At 40.6% G+C, this 15,649-nt stretch overlaps 1 protein-coding gene across 1 annotated transcript; it reads right to left on the bottom strand.

Annotated features, from left to right (window-relative positions):
* Positions 1-241: 241 nt before the first annotated feature.
* Positions 242-15,523, bottom strand: LOC121297435 (homeobox protein EMX1-like). Its single transcript, XM_041223758.1, has 3 exons — positions 15,090-15,523; positions 3,273-3,457; positions 242-1,916 (listed from the first exon to the last, which is right to left on the bottom strand). The coding sequence occupies exons 1-3, from the start codon at positions 15,430-15,432 to the stop codon at positions 1,749-1,751; spliced, it is 696 nt and encodes a 231-aa protein (XP_041079692.1). The 5' UTR covers positions 15,433-15,523; the 3' UTR covers positions 242-1,748.
* Positions 15,524-15,649: the final 126 nt, after the last annotated feature.

Raw genomic sequence — 15,649 nt, 5'->3', positions numbered from 1 at the left:
TATTAATTAAGATTGCATTATTATTATTATTATTATTATTATTATTATTTATTATTATTATTATTATTATTGCCTAAAGTTCCAGTGCAAATCCTAACTGTCACAGAACAATTCCTATCCATATCGGTTTTTTTTCTTCAAAATGAATGTTTTTAAAATTCCTTTTATTGAACCCTACAGGAAATCCTGTCAAAAACAATTCTTAAAACAAAACAAAACAAAACAAAAAACCTAATGCCCCCAAAATCAGCAGTCATTTATTTACATTTTTTTTCTTCGTTTTTCCAAAACTTTATTGTCCTCACGGCGTGAACCGTCTGAGCTGCAATCACTGTGATATTCTCCCAGAACGACAACGAGTCTTAAAATCCAGTCAAAGCCTGGCTGTAAACACCTGAAGTTGCAAAAAAAATGTTGTTTTTCGTTTGATTACTTCTGCAGTTTTAGCCCCCTTTACTGCACGCGTGTTGGTGATGTTGTGTAGGTCAGTGTTTTTTCTGATTCCACATGTTAAACTATATTTACTGCAGTAAAACCCTGAAATGACGGAACTCCACCGAAGCCCTGTAATGGTTTGCAGCTCAAGACTTTGTACAGGTAACACCCTAGTAATGGAAATGTGAGCGCAGATCAAAGAGTCACAGGCCAAAGCTTCCTCTATAGAATAAAAACGAATCCGATTGAACAAAATTGAGTTTAAGTTTAAGACAATGGCAAAAACGAACCTTGTGTTTTATTCAAACAGGGTGGGAATGGTTTTGCAGGAACGCTACAGGCAGTTTAGTTTACAGTCTCTCGCTTTACTCCCTCAATTTCGATTCAAACCCCAAATAAGGTCGAGACCAGAGAAAATGAGATCCATTGACCCGGCATAAAGCTTCTGAGGAATTATTTCTGTTTTCCCTCAAAACCTGGATTTTGCTCCGATCCTAGAATTCTTAAAGTAGGAGAAAGAACTTCGGAACCCGTTTGTTTTTTTTTGGGGGGGGGGGGGTTTGTGCCCGCACCAGTGCAAAGCTGGCACTGACATGTATGATATAGGTTACAATTGCATTGCAGTAACTGCAGATTAGCATCACTGCCACTGCATTGCAACGGTAGAGCAACTCTGTAAGGGCAAATGATTCCATATATAAAACGAGTATGAAACAACCTAGTTTGCCTACCAGCTTGCATCCTGCAGGGTTTACTGCATTCAGATGTTCACCTTGTTGGAAACATACAAGCACACCTGGCACTGCTGCAAATAGAACTAAAATCCAGCTGAAAAGTCAGTATTAATGGGGTCTGTTTAAACCAATAGGCGTTTTTTATGAGTTGCTTCTACCTAGACTGTGAGACTCTGCAGGGATTTGAACCTGGGATCACCAGGCTCATAGTGCATTATATGCACACAGATTTGCATAGACCATTTGTTTCATAATAATTTCCTTTTTCATACAAAGTTTTGAAATGTTTCAGGCTTCAGTGTCTGAACTGCAGTCCTTTTATGGAAAAGATTTCAGAGTATATTTTAATAGTTGTTCTTAACCCTCCCTACCAGACCCCTTCACTGTAGTTACGATGCAAGTGGACAGCTTTTCTTCATTAATTCTGCAAGACTTTTTAAATGGTTTGTTATGTGGTGTATTTGCACAAGTCTTTTCTTGTGTGGTGTAGAATGTTCACTTTGTAATAAAGGTTCTGAGCTGCTGCACAAGGCTGTGATGTGTGTTTGTGGTTCAGTGTGCACAGGGCTGGTGTTTTCTTCAGTCCTCTGATATGATGTCGATATCCTCGGGGCTGCCCTGCCGCGTCGCCACCCTCCAGCGGCTCACATGCTGGCTGCCCTTGCACTTCTGCTGGGATTCAGGAGAGTCTTCTTCCAGCTTCTGTCTCTTGTGCTTCGTCCTTCTGTTCTGGAACCAGACTTTTACCTAAAAAACACATCATATAATAATAACACTAACAATCATCATAATCGTCATCTTCAGCATCATAATCTTAATGATAATAATAGAAGAGACTCTGGCACACAACAAGCCTGCCTATAACACAGTAGGACTGTACTGTAAAAAGAATTAGCCACCATGGTATTCACTCATCCAAAGCACTCCAGAGTGTTGCTTCTGAGTACAGTACAGTAGGTACTTCCCACCTCTCCCTCACATACCAAACTCTATGTGCTTGCAAGTCCTGTGCTCTCCTTTGGTTTTTCATTTCACAAAAATCTTAAATGGCTAAATTACAGCTTTGTGTTTTCATGAATGTTTTTCAATACACACACCACATACCTGAAACAGATACCTGTAATAATTTAACGAGAGCGTTTAGAGGATATGATTTTCACAGTATCTACACACAATAAAATTTAATAAGTGGGTCATTTTATACTCTAACAACATACTTCCAAATACTAGTTACAAGTTTTGGGGAGTTTTGTAACTCAATATTCCCAGTCAAAATTATGGAAAGAAAATTCTAATCCTGCAGAAAGTTTTACCTGAGGCACAAACCTGTACTGCACTATATAATCATGGGTATGCGTCTGTCTCTGAAGCAGCACCATGCAAGGATCTTATTTCATGTAGAACATTAAAACGTGTACAAAGACTACATAAATCATGACATTAAAATGTTTTAATCCTGGAATTCAATTCTTCCAGACTGACATGGGTGTGGACTACTCCCCCAGTCATGTGCAAAAAAGATCAAAACACAGACAGCACCCAACACGTTAATGAATGGATTGATTTAATAAGGCTGATAAATACTTTGAGTATCAGCACAGGCCTGTTAATCAGGTCAATTGTGAGTGGAATTGTCTGTTTATTACACTGCTGGTCTTTATATACAGGGAGTAGGAGGAAATATCTTGAATGACCCTTTACCATTTACACCACCCAGTCCCTGTTGTTATTACCATAACCCCAGCCCTAATCATATCCTTAATCATTACAACCCATTATCTTTGAGATGTAAGACTGCGTACAGTGGTGTAAAGCTAGGGAAGCATTGCTATATTTTCTTCCCAAACTCTTTAGTTGCAATTTTTTTAAGCAAAGCAATATTCTGAGAAGTACTTCTTTTTTTATTTTAATATTAAAAAGTCAACTTGTGCAGCTGAAGTCCTTGTGCAGCCCTGTCCGATAAACTTGTGGTGTTCTCTGTGTTTCTTTTTCTTGTGATTGGCATTGCGGGGTTGAATTGATTGAGTCCCTGCTCCCCTCCCCTCCCAGCCCTTCATGTTTCAGGCATTTGGAATGCACCAACCCCTCCCCTCTGACTCCTACCTGAGTTTCTGTGAGGCACAGTCCATTGGCCAGCTGCTTCCTCTCGGCTCCCACCACGTAGTGGTTCTTGTCGAAGGCGCGCTCCAGCCGCAGCAGCTGCGAGGGGGAGAAGGCGGTGCGAATGCGCTTGGGCTTGCGTGAGAACGGGCCATGCAGGAGCATGCTGTCAGGGCTGCTGTCCTCACCTGAGGGAGGGGGAGACAACACCAAACCATGAGCAAACAGGAGGCTGGATCATCTCAGAGGAGCCAAATCATTTAGAGTCAGCAGCATGGCTTGGTAACCCTTTCCATACCCATCAGCACTCTCTCTCTCTCTCTCTAGAGAAGTGTCCCTTACCCCTCTGTACTGTCTGTCTCCTTTTAATTTCCTCTGATCCTGGTTTCTGTGCTGCGCTTGGAAGTATTTGTCAGGGTTCATTTTGTCAGCTCCTTTTAAGATTTTAAAGTCTTGAATGAACGTCTCTGGGTGTGAGAATTTCATTTTCCACTCAGTAATCAGCGATATAGAAACACTCGTGTGAAGCTGTTAGACCACATTTGTAGCTTGATGTTCCTTTTCTTTTACTATTTTAAATGAATTGCACGTGTGGCCCTTTAAAGTCATCAATGAAATTAGGCGCTCACAATTTTCCAAGGTTGTTAATAGCAGTGTTTTTCATATGCACAACAGATCAAAACAGCAGACGCAAACAGGGTGTTCTAATAAAGGTGCACACGACTATATATTTATATCTTTGAAACGTAATCAATAAAGAATGCAATTTGTGATGAAGGAATCCCGGTGGGTTTGTGTAAGAATGCCTTCATACCTAACTTCTCTTTGACCTGCTTATACTGGTTACACTGCTGTGTGCTTTTCCATTAATCTCCCTGCATGTCACTGCTGCTGTATAAAGACACTGTCGTGGCAGCTCTGACTAGATCACTGACTTCAAAAGCAGACAGTGATTAAACCCACAGGTGCTGTTCATTGAGTTTAATGTGTGAGCGTGCTTGCTGATTCTGCTCTGCCTCACTGTGGCTGCCTTAAATGTACGGCCGGTAAAAAGTTCTGTCAACAGCGAACGGAACAGAAACAAAATACATTACAACAAAATATATATAAATATATATAAATAGACAATAAAAGCACTGACTCTAGCCAACAGCTAACAGGATCTGTTTTCAAGAATATCGTTTTTTGTCAGCAACACCGCAAGCAGTTGATATGAACAGAACTGGCTGCCGTTTCCTCATTTAGGACCACCCATGTGAACACTAACCACAGTCTGGAGGTACAGTATTTAACTACATCACTATAACTGGAGCTATGCAGGGGATATTCACAGTGTGGGGTGAGAACTCCACACTGATCTCTTACAGTCTTCATCTGTTTCCAGCAGCAGAACACAAAGGAAGAACGCTCAGCTCCAGCTTGCAAGTTGCACACAGCTGACCACTTACAAGTAAAACTGACAGAGGGTTAGGAATTCATGCAAAATAACAATTTTTACTAATAACTGATGATGGCACTGATGGCCAAAACATCAATCAATCAATCAATCTTTATTTTATATAGCGCCTTTCATAGTGGACCACCATCACAAAGCGCTTTACAAGATGCAGTAACAAGAAGCAAATCCATAATACTTCAAATACAGATAAATGCATAATATATGACATACAGTAAAAAACAATACATAATACAATACAGTGAAAAATGTATAATACATGATATAGCAGCATAATACATGAAATAGTAGCAACAACACAACAGCTAATAGCAGATCTCAGGCTTAAAGAGCATGGAAAGCAAGAGAGAACAGGTGGGTCTTGAGAGTTGATTTAAAGCGAGCGACGGTGTGAGCATCACACACCAAAGCTGTGAGTTCCAGAGTCGGAGCCATGAAGTTAAACGAGCGTTCTCAGAGGACCTCAGCTTGCGGGCATGGACATAGCGGGTCAGCAGGTTGAGGAGGTTCTCGGAATCTGTGTGATGAAGGGCATTGTAGGTGAGCAGGAGAGTTTTGAAAATAATCCTTAACTTTACAGGTAGCCAGTGCAGCTGGGCAAGCAGGGTGGTGATCTAATCACGTTTTTTACATCTGGTAAGGATCCTGGCAGCGGCTTTCTGAACTAGCTGTAGTCGGTTTATGGTGCGTGCCGGGAGACCACCATATAGAGAGTTGCAGTAGTCGAGGCGAGAGGAGACAAATGCATGACAAAGTATCTCCGCATTCGGGAGGGAAAGGTAGGGATGGACTATGGAGATGTTTCGAAAATGGTAGAAGGAAGATTTGACCACAGAGGAGATGTGGGCATCAAAGGAGAGGTTGCTGTCAAGAAGTACACCAAGGCTTCGTACTGTGGGGGAAAGCAGCAGCAGACAGTTTCTGAGGTCCAGGGCAGCTATATTGAGATTCTTAAGTTGAGTTTTAGATCCTACTAGAAGGAGTTCAGATTTGCTAGTGTTCAGCTGAAGAAACTTGGCAGACATCCAGGCCTCGATGTCTTCAATGCAAGCTGAGGGCTAGACCATGGCAGAGGGACATCCAGGGGCGAGTTCTAAGTAGAGCTGGGTGTCATCAGCACGGGTGAAACATGAGGCTGTGTTGGCGGATGAAGTTACCTAAGGGAAGCACGTAGATATTGAAGAGACGGGGCCGAAGAAACATGTATCTGCTGTGTTCCAGTCTGAACCCGAGAGTGAGAGCAAGAAGTTCTGGATGATTTGCAGCGATGAACTTCCAGCACTGCGTCCCTGTCGGTTTAATCGTGAAGCATGGAGAGGCCCTGCAGTTGAATCTGCAGCTCCCAGCCAAAGTGAATAGAACTCAATGGAATCAAAACACACTTTTAGCCCCTCTTCTAAATGGGTCGCTCTCTCTCTCTCTTCTGACCTTCGCTACCTTCTGTAGACTGTACTTCAGACTGCTGTTATAACGAGCCCATCGCCTATAATAATGAATATCCCAAGTCAGTCACTCTGAGGGAGTGTTTGATTATCTATTAGCAGCCTACTGTTTCTATGCACATGGTTAATGAAACAAAGGAACTCTTTATAACCAGAGAGGGGTTTGCCGGAATGAAGGGTGCAAAGGGGAAGTGAGTGATCTCTGGCCATCACAAGGGAACACTGACTGGAAAGCAAGCGCTGTGGTTAACATGGCATCTGCCAGCTCTCCGGGGAGTGCAGGTTTTTAACAGCCTTGTGATGCTAAAGTGACAGCAAAGAAAACACACTTTCAACCAGGTGAATCTGCCATCACCTAACAACTGCTCGCGAGATCTTGTGAGAGTGGCACGTGTAGACAGGTAGTCTGTGGTCCCACGAAGGAATACTGCTAATGGTTCCTCTTGCATATGGCTCTGTTTATTATAATTGAATACAAACCACAGGGTGATATGAACTTGGCAAATGAGGAGGTCACACATTGATTTCCATTCCCAAAGTCATTTCTACTTCGGTCTGGCGAGGCCTCATAAGTAAATGGACTAAACTGGAAAAAATGCAAAGCTGATTGTTGTTTTCAGGTGCTCTTAAAGCAATTAATCAAATTTGAGTATCATCTATTTTTGTTTTGCAACAGTGTCATAAAGGGTAATATTAAAATGACGGCCTTCTATGGTTTCAATGTTTTTTGAGCTTCGCCCATCCGAGCACAACATCTGCCACGCCAGGAGCAGGATCCATGTACCGTTTATTAAAATCAATGTGTAAAAACAGAACCATTTTACATAAGCAAATGTTGCTGCGCAGTCTGTGCCCGCCGTGCGTGTGGACTGTGCCAACATGAAAGGGAGCGTAGAAAAACAAAAGCCGTTTTTAAATGCCGCTAAACAAAACAAGGACCGTGTGAAAGGGAGGGGGGTGGCATGATTAGAAAACAGGCATAGCTGCAGAATAAACGCCTTGCTGTACCAGAGAAGCCACTGAGCTTGTGCATCTCCTTTTGTTTGATTGCAGGCAGCACGAGTGACTACTATTAGTAGCACGCAAAGTGCCTGCCGTACTGAAGCTGCACCTGTGCCTGCTGGACACGGGTCTTTCCGATCCTCTGCACCCACTTTCTTTTTTTCATGCTGAACACCCGCAGTGTCGCTTGAATGCCGATGAAGTCGCACGCTGCTGAGTGCTTTGTAATGTTTCAGGGGTTGTTCGGAAGGTTTGGGGTGCAGACAGAGCTGCTGTTGTTCAGTCAGGGTTGTGACACTGAGGTGTGCTCCTTGGTGTTGAGCTCTTAGCAGCTCGTTTTCTTCACACCATGGCCGGCTCTTTAACCTTTTTCTTTGATCAGAAATGATGACGATCCAAAGTTTGATTGATCTACAGCTTCATAACGGCAGGCGAATCAAACAGATACATTTATAGATTTTTACAACAGTATCCCCACTCCCCCCAAAACCCTGACTCTGCCGTTTGACATATAATGATATGCTCACACACATTGGTGTGACTTCCTGTGTTAGTTGCATGCTTTTTATTAAAAACCAGGCTTATGATTTGCAGGATTTTGCACAGTTTACCATGCTCTAGGGCTACCTTTATCTAATTAAGCTTTATTATAATGCTTTTACTGAGGTACACTAGAGTACAGATGTCAGGGATTTGTGTTATCACTCTGTCTTGTGACAAGGACATCGATAAGATAAGAAAGGCACTATTTCAGAAGGCCAGGAAGGTCATTAAGAATCCAAACCAACCTACGCTTCTGTCTTTCATGCAGCAGTGTACAGTGTTTTACTGTCTCACACAAAAGCCAGCCCATGTTACTGTAGTTGACACCTGAAAAGAGTCATGATATCTGTCACACACACACTTTCCACAATGTTTTATAGCTGTTCTGCTCTATTTAGACTCAGCGTTACCTCCCTTTGTCAAAAATAGCAGATTTTTTGTTTTGGCATAAATGTAGCTTGGCTTCTCTGGAATGATGTACAGTAGGGTTAGGGTTTTGGTCCCACAGAAGAAAGTGATGTTGAAGGGACAGAATGTAAATGATGCGTGCTGTGGAGGAGGTCCTGTGGGTCAGATCAAACTGCTTGAAACTGAAGCAATCGGCAGCACTGTTGATTACAATCTGGAAAGAAATACCCGCAGGGACTCTACACGTGTCAGCTGAGTCCTTGTTTTAATTTTTAAAAAGGGGCAACGTAAGAAATACGCCTCAAACCCCAATCTACAGTTTGTCACAAAATAATTTTGTGCATTTTGTGAATGGAGTCAAAGTGTCGACCACCAGCACTTTCACTTGTCCTATTTGAATATTTCTTTATAACGCTTTTGAAAAATCCTTTTGAATATGCATTGGGAGAATTGTTGACTATTTAAAGTTTTGGTTGCATTGTGGTTACAAGAGAAACCACAGACAGAACAGTGTGTTGCAGTGTGTGAGTGCAGGGTACAGCAATGTCCTGCAGTCTCATCTTGGGCGTTTAGTCCATATTAAACTGGTGAGGCCGGAGAAGAGCGCATCTGAATTTCCTCTTATTAAGAGAGCTATACCACAGCTGCAATGCAATCATGAACTGCAACTGCATTACAGGCATTACGCAGCCAAACTGCAGCTGCAATGCAGTCTACATGGCACTTTGCACATCCATTAATGTACCTTCTCTACATGAAGCTGCAGTTTGTTTTTCACCTAACCTCTGCCTCACCTGGGTCACCGCCCAACCTCCAGATCTCCGTTGGGGATCGGAGAAGCACAATGTCCCTCCAGACCTTGCCCAGAAGTGGCTCTACACCCTTCCGAACAGCAGGGAGGATTCCCGGGGGGACGGGGGGGGGGGGACGGAGGGGGACGGACCAACGAACAGACAGATGCCAGGATATCCTTGGGGTAGATGCCCTGCCTGCATGGCTGTGAAACTGGTGAAGCACAGATGGCATCCTGAATGGGGCTGCTGCTGTGTGCCAGGACTGAAGCTTGAGACGATTGGTGTAACCAGCCTGCATCTAGGTGGAGAGGAGGTGGAAAGGGGGTATGGCGCCCTGGGGGATTAGGGAATCTTTCAGTAGAAGAGTGCATTGTGATATCGGGTTTCAAAGCAACCTGGTTGTGAGTTTACACTTGAATAGTGCAGAAGTGTGCAGAGCGTGCATCTCCGCACACAATGCCCCCAGGACTGAGGAAGTGTGAGCAGACAGGTGGCATTTCTGTTAAAGGCCGTTAAAATAAAACTTACATGCCTGACAATGACAAAGAGTGGTAGCACAGACATCCTGTCCGGTATTGCTAACATTGTAATTTCTATTAATAACAATGTTATTACTGTGTATGACAAATTAATTCTCATATATATATATATATATATATATTATATTATATATATATATATAATATACACACATACATATATACACACACACACACACACACACACACACACACATACATACACACACACACACACACACACACACACACACACACACACACACACATATATATATATATATATATATTCTACACTTTACTCTGAACCATAAACCAAACATGAATTCATTATAATAAGAATTCCTAATAACATGTATAAGTAACAATGACATGACATAAGTAAAGGAGGGTATAGGTGCCTGACCTTGACGAGCACCCTACTGGAGGACAGACCCCAATAAGTGTATGTCATCTTTAAAGGGCTATAGTGTGAACAAGGTAAAGATAAACAGAAAAACTCCCTAATCTTATCTGTGAAGTGGATTTAAAAGTGGCAGCCCTCGAATGAAAGTCCAGGAGGCTTTATAACAGTTGCATGGAAACTGGCTGCAGCAGATTGGATAGCCGGGTTATTGCAGCAAACGCAGTGAATTTGAACATTTGAAATGAGTACAAAAGCTGTATTTTCACTAGAGCCTCCACGACACTGATGCTGTCCTTTTTCAGGCTGGTTTAGGAGATCCACGGGTTCCAGGGTAATTCAGTAAGTGCTGTCATTATTAAAGAAACCGTCAAGCAGCAAGCAGGCTGATCACAGCTCTGTGACACTCCTGCCAGCTACTCCTCTCCCTCTATCCCCCTGGCAGTATTTAGGCTTGTCTAAACACTATTTTTACAGTTATTGGACACCATTAGTAAGTAGATGTCTTCTGTCAGTAAACAATGGGGCTTTATCTTCTCACCGGATCTGAGTAACAACTTCCAGCAATTAGCTGAGCAAAACCCCCTAGGACTCTGGCTTAGCCCAGTCTAGAGCACCTGACAGCTACGAGGCTGACCCACTAGCAGGGAGCCAACCAGCCGACAAGGGCTCCTTTCTCCTGTTAGTCACTGGGACCACCCATCCTGAGCACTGCTGCTGAGTCTGGAACACAACCAAGCACAAGGAGAACCCAACCAAACACTTCTGTCAAGTCTTAGTGTACATTGTTCAAAATGCCGCAGAACACATGTGTCTAACTGCTAGGATGCTTGTTGGATCTCAAAATGTTTTATATAGAAGGTGTGTGTTTTATATAGAAGATGTGTGCTTTATATAGAAGATGTGTGCTTTGTTTTTTTCTGTTATTTGTTTATTTGAGTTATACTGTGCTTGCAAGTCTGGGCTCATGAAGTTGGTTAAGCAGCAGGACTGGGTGTACAGTATGACTGGGAGTGTGGGCTGTCATTACGTGAGATTGAAGAGTTGTCTGTATACAAATACTTTCTTATCTGTCATCTATACTTGTTGCTTGTTTTAGGAGGGTGGCTAAAGTTCCAGCTCACGATCTACAGTGTAAATTAATACAGGAGCTGACTGAACACAAAACACAGCATTTAATAAGCTGCTCAGGAAGTTTTATATCAGTCAAGGCTGCTCAGACCAATTCTTTCCACTGTACATATGAAGAGTAAAACAAATCAAAGAAACAGATCAATATGTACTGAACGGGTACAGGGTTATTACCCTGCCTTCTTTGACCTCTTTCCATTGAAAGGATGCATGGCTTGTTTAAACACTGCAGGCTTGCTTTTGCTGCAAATCATTTTTTCAAAGGGTTAAGCAAAACAATTGAAGAAAAATGAATGAACAAAATCTTAATTAAAGTTGCATTTGAAAAGTGTATTTCAGTTATTGGATAGTGTAATTTCCTAGTTTTAGGTGGAATCAAAGTTGCTTGAGATATATTTTTTTAAATGTTTTTTTTTTTAATTGCACAAAAGATAATGTTGGGTTTGTTGCCTGAGGGGTGAAGTCATGCTGCTGCACGGGTTTCCAGACAAATATTAAATCAAACATGTGACAAAGTCTACCACCTTGTCCTGGCAGCAAACATTTCACATCCCTGCCGATCAGCTACATCTGTGCTGTACTGAGGGAAGCTCAAACTAGGTCAGACCCAATCCCCTCCACACACACGCATGCACACAGCCACGCACACACACGGATGCACACATGCACACACATGCACATGAAACCTAGTCTCCTGAAACCAAGTTCCAACTTGCCTCACACAGACAAACATCATCATCATCATTGCATCTATACTGTGCCATTGATCAATATATATATATATATATATATATATATATATATATATATATATATATATACATATTATATATATACACACACACAAGGATCATCTCTTAATCACATTAGGCTAAATACACCCTTAAGGGTATAATGAATTCCCATATATATAGTGTAAGATTACGAGATATGTCAAACTGAAATTTGTTATCATCGACATAATCGATATTAAATATATATTATATATCATACATATATATCTATATATATATATATATATATATATATATATATATATATATATTAATATACGATGTTTTTGTTTAACAGATTGTATAAATAATTAATTTAATGAAGTTAAGAAGCGCTGAAGGACTGGGACTGCGTATCTCATTTCTGAGAAGTATTGAGTGTGGCAGAAACACCCGGGTGCTTTTCAGCTACCTTTTAACCACAGCAATAAACTACCTGCAGTTTGTATAGGAATAAACTACGGAGACATTTTATGAAGTGTGTATTTGTAACACCGTTGCATTTTACTCTTCGTTTATCAGACTTTTTATTGCTTTCATTGCATTTTTGAATTTTTGCACTTGGCAGCAGTTTGGTGTTCATGAAAACATCTTGGTCCAGCTTTAAAGGTGGAAGCCGTTCTCAGAAACTCTTTTGCATTTTCATAAACAAGCTGCTGATAACACACTTCGGTAACTCATGCGCACATTTTAAAATGCCCCTTTAATAAACATTTTAGAAAAACAAATAGTGAGCGGGCAGTGTTTAAAACACAACAGGATAAATGGCACAAATATACAGCGCACATTCAGGGCCTGAAGCCTAATAATCCAGTGTATGTAACCATGGCCTCCCAATGCAATTGCAGTCTGTTCATATAGCGGCTAGTTCAAAGAATTTCACTTGAAATTCCTTCCTTTCGAAAGTCTATTGTTGCAGGCCATTCGTGTGGCAGATTTTACATCCCAACTGGCCCTCTAAAGAAATGACAAACTAAATGGCCCTTCTTATTTCAAATGAACAAATGTATTGAAACCCGAGAACGCTCGTCCGTTTGATTTAGGCCTACAGTTCCATTCGACTGTAAATTCTGTTACACCCCCCCCCCCCCCCCCCCCCACCCCCCCCCCCCCCCCCCCCCCCCCCCCCAAAAAAAAAAAAACACCATTTACACGTTTTGTACAGTATTTATTTATTTATTTTACCGTGAAAAGCTTTCATATTTTTTTTTTTCAGTCAACGGTTTTTTTTTTTTTTTTGTTTGTTTTGTTTGTTTTTTTTTATTTGATTAAATGTTGTTTTACATTTAAAGTTTTATTTTGATTACATATCTATCCATATGTACTGAACAGATAATTGATAAACTAAAGGTTTTTTTAAAATATTTTTACATGTGCTTTTACAATACAAACACTGCACAGTTATTTTTACATAACAATATATATATATATATATATAGAGAGAGAGAGAGAGAGAGAGAGAGAGAGAAAGAGAGAGAGACCATAGTGATCTCCTAGAAATCAAAAACCTTTAAATAAAATATCCACATGCCATCTGTATTGTTTATAGGCCCACATCTACATCTGAAATATATTCCTTTTTGAGGCTGTCATAAGAAACAGTTAATAGAAAAATAAATATAAAAATCATCTTTAATGATCTGCTGCGGCTAGGTTCGACACAAAGTCCTGTTATATATGGGAACAGAACTGGTTCCAAGACAGGAATCAATCATCTTCTGGTGGGAATTGTATCATAAACGAATGCAATTGTAAAGCGCACCCCCAAGAAAGTATCCTGTGGGGTCTGTACAGACTGCATGTGCAATACAAAAGAGTAGCGCCCCGAGGAATGACAGTGTAGCCTTCAACCTTAAAATAGCAATATCGACACTAATCTACCTGACACTCTGCACAACATCTCCTAAAAGAGCTATTAAACCACACAGTGAAACGCAGCTTCACCATCCCCACTGCGTTAGATTGAGTCACGATGGAAGATGTTCACTGTGAAAGATGTCTTGAGGTATCTTTACAGAACTCGCTGCTCGGGTATCGTCCATTACAACGTGATTTACTTTCGTTTTTTTTTGTTTTTTTTTTCTCATGAATTATCAGCACTTAACTTGCTTGTAATATTTAGTATTGGAGTACAGCGCTGGCAGTGACTATTGCATTAATGCTGATGAAAAATTAGGATGAATGTTGAATGTTAATTCAGAGAAAATGTATTATATAACACTGTTTTTAAAAAAGCACTAGACATTATTATTCATATAGGCCTAGGATAGTTATATATTTATTTTAACTTTTTGAAAACTGCCCAGTACATGAATGGTGTTTTAAAACGATGCTTGATGTTCATTGTACATTTGACAGGAATATGACAGGCTAACCCCGATGTTTAAATGAATGTGGCCCTAGCTAAAGTAAGAATAATGTGAGTGACTCTTATCACAACACATTATTGCAAAACTGTGCACCATTCGCAAATATTTACTTAACATAGGCTTTCATAGTCCCTAATTAAATAACGCAAATACTTTAACAGTCTGCACACAATAAAGGCTTTAGCTTAGCTTAGCCTGTGTTTATTTCATAGTTATCCGTAAAAAAACATGTAGTGTTCAAACCGCAAACCGAGCAAGCCTTTCTCCAAATCTGTGATCTGTGTCTGCTCATTTTCCGTATTCATTCTACAACAAAACCAAGTGCAAATGTAGCCATAAGATCTATAGCAACAACAACAACAACAACAACAATAATAATAATAATAATAATAATAATAATAATAATAATAAATAATAATGTATTAATAAATTGCGGATGGGTTTAGTGCGGTAAATATGTTTTTAAATTACAGTAATATGGACTTTCTTGGCATTAATATTTAATAAGCCGCAACCCATTTAAGTGTTTTTGTTTTTTTGTTTTTACAATGATAGACTATTTTACTAAGGTCGGGTGTATAATCATTTCGTGATGAAATAAACAACAGCAAATGCTCACACGTTAGTACAGCAGCCTACACCCTTGTGCCGTCCACAATATGTAGGGCTGCAGAGCAAATCCTTGTGTAATACCGAGGAAAACCGGGGGCACTTGTGGCTAACAGTAAGGTAAATGTTAAATTATGCTAGAACTGTTCATTCAGGCGTGTGTATTTTGCAAACTATTCAAACTATACATTACAAATCATTTGCTTATATAACGTGTTAAATAAACAGGTTTCTTTCTTCGGTTTAAGTGTGTGTACCTGTAACGTAACGTCGCGGATGATTAAAACGAACTATACAACTGAAGTACACAGCTTTGTTTTTTACACAAATAAATGAACATAAAAGACGCATACAGAACGGAGCTATACTTGCCTTGGAATCTGTGTCCTAAGTATCTGTTTCGGAGAACCCAGGGATAGTAATTCAAAGCCTCCCTTTGATGTGGGTTAATGAACGACTGAGAAGGCAACTGGAGCGGGTGCAGGGAGAGAGCGGGGTTCGAGGAGTGAGAACACGGCTCCGGGAACATCAGATCCGGGCTGCTGTACAGGGTCCTGCCGGTGCTCTGGAAGCAGCTCCCAAAGGGAGGAGGGTGGACTGACTCGGTGAATCTTAAAGCCGTGGGTCTCACAGGCTCGTCCACTGCCGAGGAATTGGTTTCTTTGCCAACCAGGGACTCAATGGTAAAACATTTCTTACTCGTGTGTTGCAGCATGGTCTACAATAAATAACAACACTAATAATAATACAAAATAAATAAATAAATAAAAAGATGTTTGACAAGCTGCGAAAATAAATATTGGTAATCGAAGATTAATGAAACGCCTCTCTCTCTCTCTCTCTCTCTCTCTCTCTCTCTCTCTATATATATATATATATATATATATATATAGCCTTTCTATATATATATAAAAGTTATATATTTGGCCTGA

Source organism: Polyodon spathula, chromosome 22, assembly GCF_017654505.1.
Source record: "Polyodon spathula isolate WHYD16114869_AA chromosome 22, ASM1765450v1, whole genome shotgun sequence".
NCBI classification, from domain to species: Eukaryota; Metazoa; Chordata; class Actinopteri; order Acipenseriformes; family Polyodontidae; genus Polyodon; species Polyodon spathula.
Note: the sequence above shows the minus strand (reverse complement) of the source record. Positions and strands in the feature narration are given on the sequence as shown.